Here is a 15,190-nt window from a genome sequence, read left to right on the forward strand (position 1 = left end):
AATTCGTGAAAGCTGTGTCAAAGCGGGCTCCAGAGCGGGCTCCATTTGTGTGCTTTTAAAGCAGGAGTAGGTAGCGCTTTGATTGTGAATCGTGATGCTTTAAACTCGACGATTAGTTCAAGAGCCGATGTGGGTCAATGAGTTGGAGTCTGTGACCCGAAAAATACTGGAAGGTTTATGGGCTAAGATAAGATAGCCTTAGACCCAATATGTTCCATGTCAACCTAGGTTCATGTATCTAGACCTAGTGCTCTTGACCTTCCAAAGGTTGGTATATAAGTTTTGGAACCTTGGAAGACCAAACTTGAAGCGTTCTCAGGTTCAAGAAGAACTTCTAGGCAGAGTTACATTGTGTCCAAAAAGTCCTTACCCACCCTGTTTATTACCAAAAATACCGAATTAAAATTATCAATTTAAATAATTAAATTATAATATTTTTGATTGAATTCAATTATAATATTTTTGATTGAATTCAATTATATATATATATAATTGACTGACTAGACTTAGGGTCTTTAATATTTAGTATAATATCCACGGACTGCACCTACAGCCTCCAGTCTCCGCGGAAAAGACATGATCAAACTATCAATAGTACTCTGTGGAATTGACCACCAAGCAGTTTTTAAAAGATTTTGAAACTCACACCAGGCAAGCTTTGAACGATTCTCATAACGTAAATCAGGTCGTATACGGAATACTTGGCGTTTTAATAATGCCCACATTGGTTCAATTGGTGCAAGATCAGGGGAGTGTGGAGGCCACACCATAACCTCAATTCCGTGAGTCTCAAACCAGGTTTGAGTACGTTGAGCAGTATGAATCTTTGCATTATCTTGTTGAAATAGTATACCAGGTTGACAATGATCGATTAAACCTTCGTTAAGGGTATTGATGTAGGATAATGCCGTATAACCTCGTTTTCCAGGACTTAAATCCCGCTCCATAATGACTAAGTCAGAACGACTCCCTAGCCAAATAGCACCCTATACCATTTGAGCAGTGTCCTTTCCATGGGATCCAAAATTAATCATTTGAGGCTCAAATGCCTCTGAACAGAGTCGGAAAACCCACTGGAGTTGACTATTAGAGCGGCGCTGTATGGAGCACTCGTCGGAAAAAATGATTTTTTGTAAATCTTGAAAACCTCGCCACTTCCTCACAGATTAACGTCGTCGAAGTGCATCATACCTTTTTAAAGGTATCCTCTTCCCTGACTTCCATTTTTTAATCTTATATGTGTATAAGATATGTCGAATAGTATTTTTTGATAATCCACCAGGAGTAAGACTTTGAAGTGCTGCCCAGCTGAGTTGGGGCCTTCGACGCACAAGTAAATATATATATCGACGAGTCCTAGGGCTATATTTTCCAGGGCGCCCTGACCGAGCTCTCGAAGTAAAGTTCTGTTGTTGATGGAAGCGTTGTAACGTGTTGAATACTGTCTTACGGGTGACTCCAAATGCCTCTGCGACAGCAGTTTGAGTCTGTCCCGCAACGCACATAGAAATAATAGCCGAACGCGTAGATTCTGATAATGGTGCATTTTGAGGTCGACTATCGCGCATTATCTGGCCAAATTCATGTATACTAGGTGTAGCGCGCCATTGTAAACAAAGAGTGGTAGGGTTAAAGAGGGGCGGTGAAAAAGTGGGTAAGGACTTTTTGGACACAATGTACCTAGGCGAAACCCCTATATAGCGGACAGAAAAAAGAAAAGAAAAATATCTACCTATATCAAGTCTCTTAATTCAGTTATCTCTCACTTACCTCTTATATAGTACTTTAACTATCTCTCACTTTAGCCTTATATATCTATAATACTTAGTAACTTAGTATCAATCAGTCCATAGGGAATAGGGCAAATCAAGTCTTTCATAGGTCTAGAGGGGCTTCTCTTTGATGATTTAGGCAAGTCAATACATAAAAGTATATCTACTAGAGGTAAGCTATATATATGATGTTTAATATGGTCCATTCAACCTAAATCCCAACAAGATACCTAGCTATTCAAGCCCTGGAGTTCTCTCACTTTCGTTTCACATCCCTCCCTCCCTTGTAATCCAAACTTCCTACCTTTAACACATATATCCACTGTCCCTAATACCAAGCCCTTGCTATTTTGATCCGTTCTAAATTCCTCACTTGCAATTCAACCTTCTCATCTTCAACACCCACAAACCTCATCTTTTATACCCATATCTTTTCTACAAACCTTCATCGTTTGTTCCCTTCAAGGTAAGTGATTGGTCCTTCTCAAGTCTCTATTTCTTTTTGATGATTACTCTGTAATCCAGCGAAGCTTTCATCCAACAGATGTGAAATATGTTCAGCTAACATTTCTGACCCCTGATAGCCAAGAGATCGAGGCTCAGCTAGTTACTCTCCCACCTGCGACCGAAGAGGACATCGCTGAAAATTCAGACACTGAACTAACCTTGGAAGGAAGTCAGATGTTTTGGACTACCCCGTGCCAATCCCACCGGGATTTCCCCGTGGGCCTGCACTGACTCTTACTGAAGAGCAGCTTCGCGTGGCGCTATACTTCTCAAAAGCGTCTAAAAGACTGATTGGCCCAGAAAGAAGATAGTGGCGAGGAGACAATCTCCTCAGAACCTCATACTACCACATACTCTTCGAGAAAAGAAGAGCAACCTCCGAGTCGGGGTGGCGATTCCGGCACCGAGAAGAAGTCCTGCGAGGAAACGCGGGCACGAATAGGGCAGCTGCAGCGTCTCGGTTCCATGAGCCTCATATATATAATTCCTCAGGCGAAACAAGGACCACAGCGAATGCAGTTTTTCGAAGACATCAGACATCCAATGGTATCTTTCAAAAATTGTATCGAGGATATCCTTGAAGCATCTTCTAGAGAGCAACTGGTTGCGCTTGCGCTTATTAACCAGCGTGAAGAATTAAATCAATCCTCACTTCTGTATCGACAAAATCCTGATCATGATCCGAATGATCATGCAGATTGGGATGTTGACAGATGGAGAGAGGCATATACGACCCTTCTCGGCACTCATAGTGCCCGGTTGTCCACCCTTCGACAAGAGAGCAACAGAAATATTGTCGAAGCTCAATCACACGTCAATCTCCTCCCGGGCATTATTCAGGACCTGCAGCAGGCTGGAGCTGAATTAAGCTCAGAGCATCTTTTCGACATCGGTATAATTCTCTTCAACATCCCCATCGGTACCGAGTCGGTGCAGGCAGAAGAGACTAGTACATAGCCGATTTTCTTTTTATATTCCGAGTCAGTACACTTGAACGTGCACAGAGTCTCTTTATATTCACCACACTTCAACATGCCCAGAGTTCTTCTTTTTATATCTAGCACGCTCCCATGTGTTGAAAGTTTTACTGGGGAACCCCGGGCTGGTATAAGAAAACTTTCTTTATTTCAATTTTTTTATTGAAAACGCCTGCGGGCTAGGCATTTGTGAAGTTGCGATTGCTCTCATACCTCTCTCACGTGGAGTTTGAGACTCGGCTTCATTCTCCGTGGAGTGAAGCCACTTCAAGACCCAAGTAGCTGGCATTCTGCTCTATTGATCCAGATGTTAGAAACAGTAATTAATCAAGCTAAGATGAGACTGACTTATAAGAGAGAAATGGATTCAAGTAAATAGGACTTGAATAAGGGTTGTGAGAATGTGCGGTGAAAGAAGGAGGTGAGGTTTGCGATGCACCACCGAGGTCAGATTCAAATCTCCTGGGAAACAAGAGGGTCAATACTGAGCGTCCATAAGTTGGGGCAAAACAAAATGGTATAGCTGACTTTTCAGATGGAAAAAGGAGGAGGAGGAGGCCGGGTTGTGGCAAAAGAAAGCTGTATATCTGCCAGACTCAACCTTGGAAGCCTTGCATTTGTGGGAGGATTTGTGGGCGCTTACTACTTGTAGGAAAAGCTGACGTCGGATCAGGTATCGGGCCCGTAGGTGGAATCTGGACTTGAATACCACTGGTCTGTTGTGTAGGTCCTTGAAACGGAGATTTAAATGGTCCCCAACTTGAAGATCCAACTGATCCCACTTCCAGTCCAGGATTTTGATCTTGAACTCTCTGGGCCTAGATCTAAAGTTTAAACAGCCAGCGCACCATTTCCAATATCAGGGACAATAGCCAGCTTTCCCGCATCAAAATACCGTTCAAATTCCTTGCTGACCAAGATGCCATTCTGGGGTTCCAAGGTTCAAAAATATCACCACCCTTGCCAAATATTGCATCCATGGTGCCTTGTCCATGCATGCATACAAATAGATGCGCAGCGATAACAATATCCTTTGATTCATATATATGGGCAACTGGACACCACAGCTGGTCTTCAATAGGGTGTTTCGCATTGTAAGCCTTGATTAATTCAGCTCGCCAGTTAGACTGCTCAGCCCTTTTCCTTTTTCCGGCCCCAGTCCAGTTGATGTTGATGCCCATTCTAGAGGTGGTAAATAGCCTTATGAAAACGGCTTTTAGTGTTCTTGCTGGCTGTTTTTCCCCAAGATGCGATACCCGGTCACAATAAATTTTTTGGGCCTGTTTCTGAGTATTTATGCTCTCCAGTAGGGCCTTAGCTTCCTCGATGGCCTCCTAGTCAATATCTTTACCGGAGTAACTTCCTCGTGAGATGATTTGGCCCTCTGTGACAGCTTGCTGGATGGCGAAGTTCTCTATTTCTGTGGCTTTGGACCAGTCTACAGAGTCAAACTGGCCAGAAGGCCTCCATGCATTCCATGCATGCTCAATCTCGTGGTTGAGGCAGACCTTTCGCTTTTTTAGAACAATAATATCCTCCGTGCTGGTATCTGGGAGTGTGTCTAGCGAATCTTGACTTTGACAATTTGATGCCATAATGAAAATTGTAGGTGTAGGTGCCAGTGGTAAGAATAATGTGCGCAGCTTTGATCTCTTTGTCCGGGTTGGAGGATGATTGATCGGAACAGTCGGTGATTGTGGGCAGTTCCTTGGACAAAGTCTGCGAGTCCTTTGTGCGCCGCTTTTTCAACAGGCCTCCTAAGCTTAGCATGGAGGACAGTTGCTGAAGGACATATGAAAGAGTTAGGTAACTAACAGACCAAGAAAGAGATATAGGTAGAGGCGCCATGTTGTATCTCACTGTATCCCCAGGACCTGAAAAAAGATTAAGCTTTTGACATCTGACTTGTAATAGGTATAAACCTCTTCTTGAACCATATCTTCCAAGTTGTTTGACCTGTTTCGACTGATACTTTTTCTTGGCCAAATGCCATGACTCAGGGTATAAGGGCCCATCAGGCTATAACAGCTATATTGCTAGTAGAAAAAGAAAACTATATCTCTTATCTATCTCTCACTTCTTACTTACCTCTTATTTATCTTATATAGTTTTTCTAATATATATCTATAAGTCAGAGGTCTTTATCTCTTATTACTTCTAAGGTTACTATAAACTGACTTTTTCTCTTTTTGTTTTTAGCTCCTAATCAGCTCCGATTGCCAAGTAAAGGCATATTCTCTTTAAATCCTACCTGAAGTAGTGAGGCTTATAGAGCAGGGAAAGGGGAGAAACCTCTATATAGGGGAGAGAGTAAGAGATAGAACTAGGCTTTAACTATATATAAATTAATCTGATAAATATTTTGGTATATGTACTTTTCACCGCCAAGGTAGTGGTATAAGTGAGATGTTAAGAGTTTTCTTCACTTCCTCTCTTTTACTTCTTCTTCATATCCCCATTTCTAGAAAACGCAAAACTACCAAGTGAGTTCCTCCTATTTCCAACCTACTATTCAACCGTCGCTGATGATATTTGATGAGCAGAATCACGCAGTTTGCCAGTGCATTTCCAAGCTGGTTTTCATTATGATCCTGGTAGTAGCTTGCTTGGTGTTCCTCACTTAGGACCCGACCACAAGCTCCAAGATATCTTCAAATGTTTGACCCAAGGGAACCAGGATCTTGGGGTACCTACCGAAATTCAAATGGCCCAGAATCTCAATTCGGTCGGACTATATGAAGCGCCTTTTGATCTCTCACCGCAGGACAAGCTGAACAAATCTCTGGAAGGAAATGAGTCTGCTTTCAGAACTGGACTGGTAAGGCCTGGTAGTAACTGGATATGGCTATTTTCATCTACTTATTATTATTTACTAGGAATGACCCTTGAGTACCTTCAACGGCATATGGATGGGACTGATCATAATCAAGTGTTGATCCAAGATATCCATAACGATGGGGTAAACCTACGAGCACTATGTTTTGCCCAGACACAAGCAGAGCTTTTTACAAAGTCTGAGTTTTTCCAGGTTGATATGACCTGTGGAAACGTATCGCTGGAGAGATCCGTGAAGTGGTATTTGTTACCAAGGAGCCAACGTTGGATCGAGGTATATCTAGATTCTACTATTATTGACTGTCTTTTACTAATAATTACTATTAGTTCCTGTTCTAGCACGGGCCTTTTTCAAAAAGACGCTTGGTCCTTGTCAACAAAGACAGTATGTACTTGCTGTGATAAGACAAATGACATTTTAGCTAATGATTCTTTAGCCTCTCTCTGGTGGAAAAAGCCCACATAATATGGCCTTCAAATAATCCGATACATTCTGTTGAATGGTGTCCAAAGCCTAATCGCTGAGTTGTTGAAGATATTTGTGGATGATCTGAACTGCATCGAAGCCACTGAGGTTCTTCTTACACTCTTGGATATAGCATTCGCAGCTACGGCAATAACCGTTTTTTGGACAACGACTTTCTTCGAAGCCTGGGAGATCCAGACCCATGTGGTTATTGGATACTTTTTATTCGTAGGAGGTTTCACAATTGCATACTTGTTGGAAGTTTAGGCAAACTGAGAAGGCGTTGATAGAATAGCAGATATCGAGAATTTTGACCAATATCGGGAAGTTTCAGAAAACAGTTCACATTTCAATACTGATTTTTTTAATTATCTCACCTGAGTAGTCCAGGTACTATGAAACTACATGTATCTAGTACAATTCCTGTGATATCATGGACATGGACATACTACGTAGTACCTCCGAGTCTGATTGGGGAGAATCTACCCACAGCTAGTAGCACTTGAGTACTACTAACAATTCGCCAAGGTTGAATACTCAAGTGCTGTCTTCAAAATAGCCTTTCATTCCCTGTTACATAGGTCTGAATACACTGTTCAGGGTTATATGTTGAGAGTCATAATAAGAAGTCGCATAACCCCAAATCCTTTCAAGTTGTTTCACTTCAAGTTAGCATAGACCTACGGATTCTCATCAACAACAACACAACAGCACCAAGGCGGACTCAAAGAAAATGGTTGTCAAATTGAATACTTTAAAATTCCAGAAGAGAGATACACTACAACTTGAATTTTGGAAGCCTATGAGTCTGCCTGGGGAACTTGAATATCATGATAGTAGATACACGGACGCTGACATTTCAACCAAGAGTGGCACCTGGGCAGCAGATATGGATAAACTTGAAGCTGTATGTAGCCGCACATGCAGCGCGTATAATATCAAATATGGTTTTCAAATTGACATCGGATTCAGCCTATATGTGACTGGTAGCGTGAACCCCCTGGGGAAATAAGCCTTATGGACACAGAATCCTCTACCTTTTATGATCCATAATAACTGTGGGCCTACTTCAAGTTGGGCTTTTCACTCCGACCCATGTTCACAAACCTTACAGGCCTAGACAACTTTCTATCTGATAACCGGACCAAGTCAGCCGATGGAACTACCTAGTAGCGGAAGAACATTTGAAGCAGAGTTTAGAATAAACTGCCTGTAATAGGGATTCTTTTACATGGATAACATTGGAACCTTGAATTTGATGCTATCGGTGTTAGTTATCACTGTCCAATCTCCTCCAAAGCCTCGAATAATGCAAGCTGCCTGTGAACCACCTTTTCATCATGAGAAACTGGGTGACCCTGGCATGCCCGAAAGATAGTCATACCAGTTTTTCTTTTTTTGCAGCCATAACATTAATGTGCTGTTGGATGGCTTCCCAAGTCCCCAATGACTCAACTCATGCCAGATTCAGGTACTGTAAAGGTTTACCCCATGGTATCTTGATACCAATCGGGGTAGTGCAGATACCATTTTCAAGCAAAAGATCCCACGTCTTGCCTCTGAGCTGAACATCATTGGTGCTTTTTTTCACCAGGAAAAAGTTCGCATCACCTTCGAAAAGGAACAGTCAATCTTTGCCTGTTGTCTGAGGTAATTAGCCTCATGTACTGCGCCTAGTCGGTATGTAGTGATCTCAATAAGCTGAAGAACTTTTCCCTTTGTGAAGCTTTCACCATTTAAGGCACTTCGGAGACCCGCATGTAATGCAACATTTGCACTGCCGTTGTCAGAACCAGGCAATAAGGTGGGGTATTCTTTGGCAAGGTATTGTAAGCGTCTAATAGAGCAGTTTATTGTACCTGAACCTGATAACCCTTGCTCTGTTGGAGTTGTAGAGGATGGTGGTATTTTTTCCAGAGCTTCCACTTTTCTTTGTAGCTCACCAATGGGAGCCCAATACGAGGGTTGGTAGCTTATTTCCCATTCATCCTGCTCGGCGGATGAATAAAGCTCCTGTCAGTCACCAAGCATGCCCATATCTTTGACACGGTCATAGACAGACTTTGCCAGCTGGATATATGCTGGGTGTTCAATGATTTGATTCATGCTTGGCTGAGCTTTCCGTCTCTTAGGGTTTTGAGAAGTAGTAGCTTAATGAATCCTCAAGTCCGAAAATGACGAGCTGTTTCCGAATCCTTCGCCAAGTCACTAAATGGCTCTGGTGGCCCACGTATTGCTTGGATCAAGAAATTAGGCGTGATATTAGTCTCAGGGTCGATCAAAGATTGTCTTCCCACTCCATTATCACTTAACCAGTCTATCGCCTCCTTTTTAATAATGTTTTTGATCTGAAAACTAGATCAAATAATCTGGGCTTTCAAGTGATGTTCTGGGGTATGAGAGTCATCTCGACCGGGAATGAACAAATATATGGGCCACCAACTCGTAGGTCCTCGTTCAGAAACCCATCTGGGGTCATGCAGTCCTCATCGCTACTAGATCCATGGGATCGCCTTTTTCGCCCGTCAGTGGACAGCTTTCCAGACTCATCATTTGAGCCACGAGGTTGCCCTTTGTTGCTATTGTGTTGCCGGAGACTCTCCAGGATAGCCCCTTTGAGAGAAAGCACCACAGGAGAAGCATATGCGAGTTCAAAGTCTGAGTTGCGGGAGCTGGATTGTGCTATGGTAGTATTGGGTGTCATTTTGATATGTCGAAAGCTTTTCACGCGGTGGGCCTCGTCAACAATGAGAACACCAAACGTGTTCGTATGATTGGTTTGCATGCTCTTGCGAACTGAAGGCTCTTTTAGCCATACTTGCTGGCTGCCTCGTAACTGATCGTCGAAAAGAAATGGAGCTTGCGATCCCTCAATTCCACGTGGAAAGTCCAACACATCAGAAATGATGGATTCTGCTTCTTCTTGCTCCAGCTGTGGCAGGGCCGGTGTCTCAGAGACCTCGATGCTCTGGAAGTCTGAGAAATTGGATATAGCCGATTGTTCTTTTGGGTGCTCCTATAAACCTGACTCTGGAGGACCTGGCTGTGGCAGGGCCAGAATTTCTACATGTCCTATGATTCTAAGTCAGCTATCTTCAATGACCTTGGTGGCCTAGGCACTTGTGAAATTGTGATTGCTCCCATACCTGTCTCGCTTCCAGGTTCAGCCTCATGTAAGGTGGTTGGCCCAAAGCCAGTCAAACACCATCTCCGACATCCTGTTATTTTGATCCAGATGTTATCTAACGTGAATTATCAAGCGTCGATGAGACTCATAACTCACTTGCGGATGAGATGTATAAGTCGGAAACGGCGAACTTGCTCGTGTCTTGCTGAAATTGCGGTGGTTTGGGGTAAGAAGAGATGGGAAGCAATGGGAAGATTCAGATCGCCTGTAAATAACCTCGCGGGAGGGGAATGCAAGCTAAGAAGCTTTCAAGTTGCCAGTAAGGAAGGGGGGAAATGAGAAACTTGAATGGACTCGGAACTTTTCCATGGGTCGAAAGAGAGATATAAACTATCAGGCCTCAATATGACTTAAATGAAAGAGGAGAAGGGATTCAGCCTTGGAAGTAAACTCAAAGAGGGCTATTAGATGGAGATGTGGAGTAAAGACTTGAAAAATATAATGTTTGCTGGCCCTTAGGGTTTATACCAGTGGCTGGAGATTTCCAAGGTTGGGGAGAGAAATATAGTTGACTGTGAGGGATGGAGAGAGAGGAAGGAGTGGAAGGAGTGGAAGAAAAAGAACCTTGGAAAGGAAGACTCGGAATATAAGATAAAGAAGTGAAATGAGAAATTGGAAAATGATAAGGGTATAGCCTTTTACGCTTACTACATAGTACTGGGTTTATGGTGCTGTTAGCCTTGATAGTTATTATATAATTTAGTATAGTATATACTTATGTACCTATAGTAGGCTTCAGAAATCCAAAAGCCATATCTTAAACAAGTTATTCTGGGTTGGGAATTACCTAGCTTTAGGACTAGATTAATAGTAAAGACTATGGATTATAAGACTAAGAGTCCTTACTTTCTTCTCTATTCAACCAAATTATCTTATTGCTAGTATTACTTGCAGGCAAAGTTACAGAAGCAGAGGAGCAAAGCAAGAAGATACTACTATGAGAGCGGGCCTAGGATATTAATCATATCAAGATATTATCTAATATCTCCCATATACCCATAGTATTACAACTAAAATTTAGGACCTGTGAAATCGACCCCAGGGGCGCCTTTCCACCCGTAACTTTGGAGGGCGAGCGGGCCGCTCCGCCCGCTGACCAACACCATCATTACCCCCAGCGCTAGGATGGTTAACTTCAAGGTTGTTAACCTCACATCACCTTTATTGTACATTCTCCCTACCTCACTAAAACCAGCCTCTTTTCCTTCTACATGCCCAACATGGCTAATATCATGAGATGGGTCACAAAGGCGCTTCGAAAGCCTCCCTTCCCTCCCCTTATATTTCCCACCGGTGGTTACCAGACCGTTCCTCCCTCGGAGGTACTTGAGGAGGAACGATTTGAGCAATTCAAACAGGGACAATATTATCCTGCTAATATCGGCGAAGTTCTCACTTCCAAATATCAGGTCATCGGTAAACTTGGTTTTGGGACAATTTCGACCGTATGGCTAGCTCGCGATCTTGAGTAAGTCATGGCAAATCTACTGATCAATTAAACGCTGATCCACTAAAATAATCAGGAGCCATCGATATGTGACACTCAAAATCTCCACTCACAACGAAGATAACGGAAGAGTTTCAGATCTATAAGCAACTAAACCAAGGGAGCTCATGGCACCCTCGTCATGCTCATATAAGGAAAGCACTGAATATCTTCACACTCCCCTCTTCGGGGGTAACCATTCGTGTCTTGTTCAGATCCCGATGTGGGAGAGCTTTCGGGATCTTCTTTATCGTAATCCTTACCATCGATTCACTGAAGACCTCCTCAAATCTGGCCTTATGCAAATACTTCTTGCACTTGACTACCTACACACTGAATGCAAGCTTGTCCATACAGGTAATACATATCCATAGGGCTTTTGAAAACGCGTTACCCTAACCTATATTCCTATAGACATAAAAAGCGATAATATTCTCCTGGAAATAGAAGACCAGTTCATCCTTGAAAGTTTTACCCAAGCTGAGCTGAAGAGCCCTTCACCCCGCAAAATCGTCAATGATTTACCGATCTACAACTCGCGATGTTTTGACTTACCGAAGGTATTTGGCCGAGCAATTTTAAGTGATTTTGGATCTGCTGTAAAAGGAGATGAGAAAAGGAACCACGATGCACAGCCAAATGTTTATAGATCACCGGAGGTAATGCTGAAGACTGATTGGAGCTACCCGGTTGATATATGGAATGTTGGTGTCATGGTATGCTCTGCCTATCACTCCTCTCTCTCGTCATCAGTACTAACCCTGTGGGATGACAGGTGTGGGATTTGTTTGAGGGTAGACATCTTTTCTACGGAAATGACCCTGATGGCAAAGGGTATTCGACACGGGCGCACTTGCAGAAGTTATGGGTTTTCTAGGGCCACCTCCTTTAGATATGCTCCAACGTGGGAAACGAAGCCATGAATTCTTTACAAGCGATGGTGAGTATTATCTCCCCGCTCAGTGCACTTGACAAAGGCTTACGAAGAATTCTTACAGGGAAATGGAAACAGGACATAGAAATCCCGGCGGGGGTCAGTCTGGAGCTGTCGGAAGAGTTCCTCGATGGAAAAAATAAGGAGATGTTTATAGCTTTCATGAGAGGGATGCTTCAGTGGCGACCTGAAGACAGGAAGACAGCAAAGGAGCTACTTCAGGATCCATGGCTGAATGATTAGTTAGAGAATCTTGGTTCTTTCTATTATCGTTTATCCTAGAACCTGCTCCATTAAATAAAATCTGTCATTTTGAACCTTGGAAAGTGCGAAAGTAGCAATCCCCAACAGAACTACAATTCCAGAACCTCAATTGGCCCCCAAGAAGATGCTCAAACAATGAGAGTAATGGGGCGCCCAACTCAAATCGGTAAAACTAACCGCATTCCGTAATTCACAGGTCCATCCCCCATCTCCAGGGCTACGTTCTACGTTCCAATGTTGCCTTAGAGATAGAGATCCTCAGACATCCGAGTCGAAATGGCCCCTCAATCACCCACAGCCATTCTAATCATCCATGGCGCCTATTTCCTTCCAGCTGCCTATGAAGCATTCAGTAACCGCATCACTGAGGCTGGTCTAACAGTCCGCTGTCCGCGTCTCCCAAGTTGCGGTGATACCATCCCACCAACCGCTCTCCTCAAGCATGATGTCAACGCCGTACAGGAAGCCGCGAAAGAGCTCATCGCCACAAATCACAAGATAATCGTCCTCGCCCACTCATATGGAGGAAGTGTTGCTTCAGAAGCAATAACATCCGATCTATATTCCATAAATGGAAGTAGTGGGGTCGTCTCACTGATTTACCTAGCAGCCTGGCTCCTAGTCCCGGGCCAGGGACTCGACGACGTGGTTGCGAAACACGGCATGCAGAGCAAGGTTGATCTGGGCACGCATGGCGATGGCGTGATGTTTCCCCAAAAATGCGGCCGATTCATTCTATAATGATATTGATCGTGCAGAAGCGGAGGAGTTGTCGAGGGGAAATGTCACCCATAATTGGATGGCGGCTACCGGGAAAATGACACATGCTCCTTGGATGGAACTTCCCATGATCTATGTGTTTTGTTCGCGGGATTTGGCTATCCTCCTTCCTTTACAGCAGGCTATGGTTCAGGAGGCGGTGGATTTTACCAGTGGTGGCCCTGGTGGGGGTGTGGGGATCGTCACGGAGATGATTAATTCGGGTCATTGTCCTTTCTTGAGCAGACCGGAGGAAGTTCAGAGAGTTATTGAGATGGCTGTAAATAATATTAGATAGATAGATGTCTGGAGGTGTTTTCTACTACTATCATAAATTATAATCTGTAAGTAGTAACAGTGCCAGAAGCTGTCGACAAATGTACTATGCATTTATGATCTGACATACCTTAATTTGCGGGATCTGACATAGTGGACCTCTTTTATTACTCGGATGGAGGTTGGCAGGTTATTCAACCCCTCCAGTTGACCTCTTCAGGGTCACAGCCCATCGATGCTTCTATTTTCTCCCTTATTCATATAGCTTACCCGTTGATCCCTTTAGGTACTTCAAAATGTTACCTGCATAGAGGTCCTTTAACAGAGATCCCCAATCAAATACATAGCTTCAAGTGTCCAGCAACTTGAAACTCAAGGTTATTCCCAAACGGATAATTAGTCAAACTATCCGAGTGCCCAGGTGGATTGTTCTGGATTATTCAGGATGCTGACCCCTCGCTGAAGAAAGTGTCCGATAAGCTTAGAAATCCAACCTTGAAAGTGGGGTCCTTTGGAAGCTTGAGGACTCCGATGACATCCATGAATCGTTTAAAAAGCTCTCCATCTACAACTTTTTTTTTCATCTGCTCACACCCCAAGATTATATTGAACTTGCTCCACCATTATGCCTCACCCAGACATCACCCTCTACACAGCCCAAACCCCCAACGGGATCAAGATCTCTATCGCATTGGAGGAGCTTGGGTAGGTCCTCTTTTTACCGAGGTGCATTTCCAAGGTTACTGACAATTGGCAGCCTTCCCTACAAGGTCAAGAATCTTGATTTCTCCAAGAATGAACAGAAGGAAGAGTGCGTACACCTTCACCTGCAGTAAATTGAATCAGTAACTAACAGATCTCCAGCTGGTTCCTCGAAATCAACCCCAATGGTCGCATTCCGGCCCTGACCGATGAGTTCACCGATGGCCAAAAGATTCACCTATTTGAATCTGGCGGCATCTTAGAATACCTCGTGGAACAATATGACACCGATTACAAGATCTCTTTCCCCAAGGGCACCCGTGAGCACTATCAAATGACAAACTGGCTCTACTTCCAAAATGCGGGTGTGGGTCCCATGCAAGGCCAAGCCAACCACTTTACAAGATACGCACCGGAGCGAATTGAATATGGTGTCAACCGATACGTCAATGAGACTCGCCGACTCTACGGTGTACTTGATAAACACCTTGCTCAGTCCAAGTCTGGATATTTGGTTGGCGACCACATTTCCATCGCTGATATCTCACACTGGGGATGGGTTGCCGCTGCAGGATGGCCTGGTATTGACATTGATGAATTTCCTAACTTGAAGGCGTGGGAGGAGCGTATGGCGCAGCGCGAGGGAGTTGAAAAGGGCCGTCATGTTCCTTCTCCGCATACCATTAAAGAACTCATTAAGGACAAGGAGGCCCAGGAGAAATACGCAGCTGAGAGCCGAGCATGGGTTCAGCAGGGAATGAAGGATGACGCAAAGAGCAAGGTCTAACTAAAATAATGAATTATTAGTGAGACAATTCAAATGGATATATGTATCAGAAAAAAATAAAACATGTTATCGAGTTCCTTGGTTGACAACTAAAACATCTTTGACTCGAATACTCTTACCGCCTTAATTTGCCCCTCCACGTGATCGGTGGCCACTTTTCATTTGGAAGAGCTTCGCCAGTCTAAAGTAATTTCTTCACATCTTTTCTTGTAACAACTAACATAGCCTTCTTTTGACT

The 15,190-nt window shown here is 43.6% G+C and overlaps 7 protein-coding genes across 7 annotated transcripts; 4 read left to right on the plus strand and 3 right to left on the minus strand.

Moving 5' to 3' along the window:
* Positions 1 to 2,822: 2,822 nt before the first annotated feature.
* On the plus strand, positions 2,823 to 3,236 carry N7483_001213 (uncharacterized protein; the record flags this gene model as incomplete). The annotated part of the gene is made up of 1 exon (XM_057084651.1): positions 2,823 to 3,236. The coding sequence occupies one exon, from the start codon at positions 2,823 to 2,825 to the stop codon at positions 3,234 to 3,236; it is 414 nt and encodes a 137-aa protein (XP_056950800.1).
* Positions 3,237 to 3,852: 616 nt separating this feature from the next.
* Positions 3,853 to 4,851, minus strand: N7483_001214 (uncharacterized protein; the record flags this gene model as incomplete). The annotated part of the gene is made up of 3 exons (XM_057084652.1): positions 3,853 to 4,074; positions 4,105 to 4,574; positions 4,608 to 4,851. 3 exons carry the CDS (start codon positions 4,849 to 4,851, stop codon positions 3,853 to 3,855), a joined length of 936 nt encoding a protein of 311 aa, XP_056950801.1.
* Positions 4,852 to 8,013: 3,162 nt separating this feature from the next.
* Positions 8,014 to 8,570, minus strand: N7483_001215 (uncharacterized protein; the record flags this gene model as incomplete). The annotated part of the gene is made up of 2 exons (XM_057084653.1): positions 8,014 to 8,121; positions 8,169 to 8,570. Coding segments are annotated over 2 exons (510 nt in total), but the record flags the coding sequence as incomplete, so codon positions are not given.
* Positions 8,571 to 8,934: 364 nt separating this feature from the next.
* On the minus strand, positions 8,935 to 9,730 carry N7483_001216 (uncharacterized protein; the record flags this gene model as incomplete). Its single annotated transcript, XM_057084654.1, has 2 exons — positions 8,935 to 9,525; positions 9,704 to 9,730. 2 exons carry the CDS (start codon positions 9,728 to 9,730, stop codon positions 8,935 to 8,937), a joined length of 618 nt encoding a protein of 205 aa, XP_056950803.1.
* A 1,234-nt stretch (positions 9,731 to 10,964) lies between these two features.
* On the plus strand, positions 10,965 to 12,407 carry N7483_001217 (uncharacterized protein; the record flags this gene model as incomplete). The annotated part of the gene is made up of 5 exons (XM_057084655.1): positions 10,965 to 11,212; positions 11,352 to 11,587; positions 11,645 to 12,005; positions 12,064 to 12,170; positions 12,229 to 12,407. 5 exons carry the CDS (start codon positions 10,965 to 10,967, stop codon positions 12,405 to 12,407), a joined length of 1,131 nt encoding a protein of 376 aa, XP_056950804.1.
* Positions 12,408 to 12,704: 297 nt separating this feature from the next.
* Positions 12,705 to 13,169, plus strand: N7483_001218 (uncharacterized protein; the record flags this gene model as incomplete). The annotated part of the gene is made up of 1 exon (XM_057084656.1): positions 12,705 to 13,169. The coding sequence occupies one exon, from the start codon at positions 12,705 to 12,707 to the stop codon at positions 13,167 to 13,169; it is 465 nt and encodes a 154-aa protein (XP_056950805.1).
* A 919-nt stretch (positions 13,170 to 14,088) lies between these two features.
* Positions 14,089 to 14,952, plus strand: N7483_001219 (glutathione S-transferase family protein; the record flags this gene model as incomplete). The annotated part of the gene is made up of 3 exons (XM_057084657.1): positions 14,089 to 14,168; positions 14,221 to 14,274; positions 14,328 to 14,952. The coding sequence occupies 3 exons, from the start codon at positions 14,089 to 14,091 to the stop codon at positions 14,950 to 14,952; spliced, it is 759 nt and encodes a 252-aa protein (XP_056950806.1).
* Between the last annotated feature and the right edge of the window lie 238 nt (positions 14,953 to 15,190).

This window comes from Penicillium malachiteum (assembly GCF_028827825.1).
Source record: "Penicillium malachiteum strain IBT 17515 chromosome Unknown utg000001l:1.0-8184562.0:1.0-8186909.0, whole genome shotgun sequence".
NCBI classification, from domain to species: domain Eukaryota; kingdom Fungi; phylum Ascomycota; class Eurotiomycetes; order Eurotiales; family Aspergillaceae; genus Penicillium; species Penicillium malachiteum.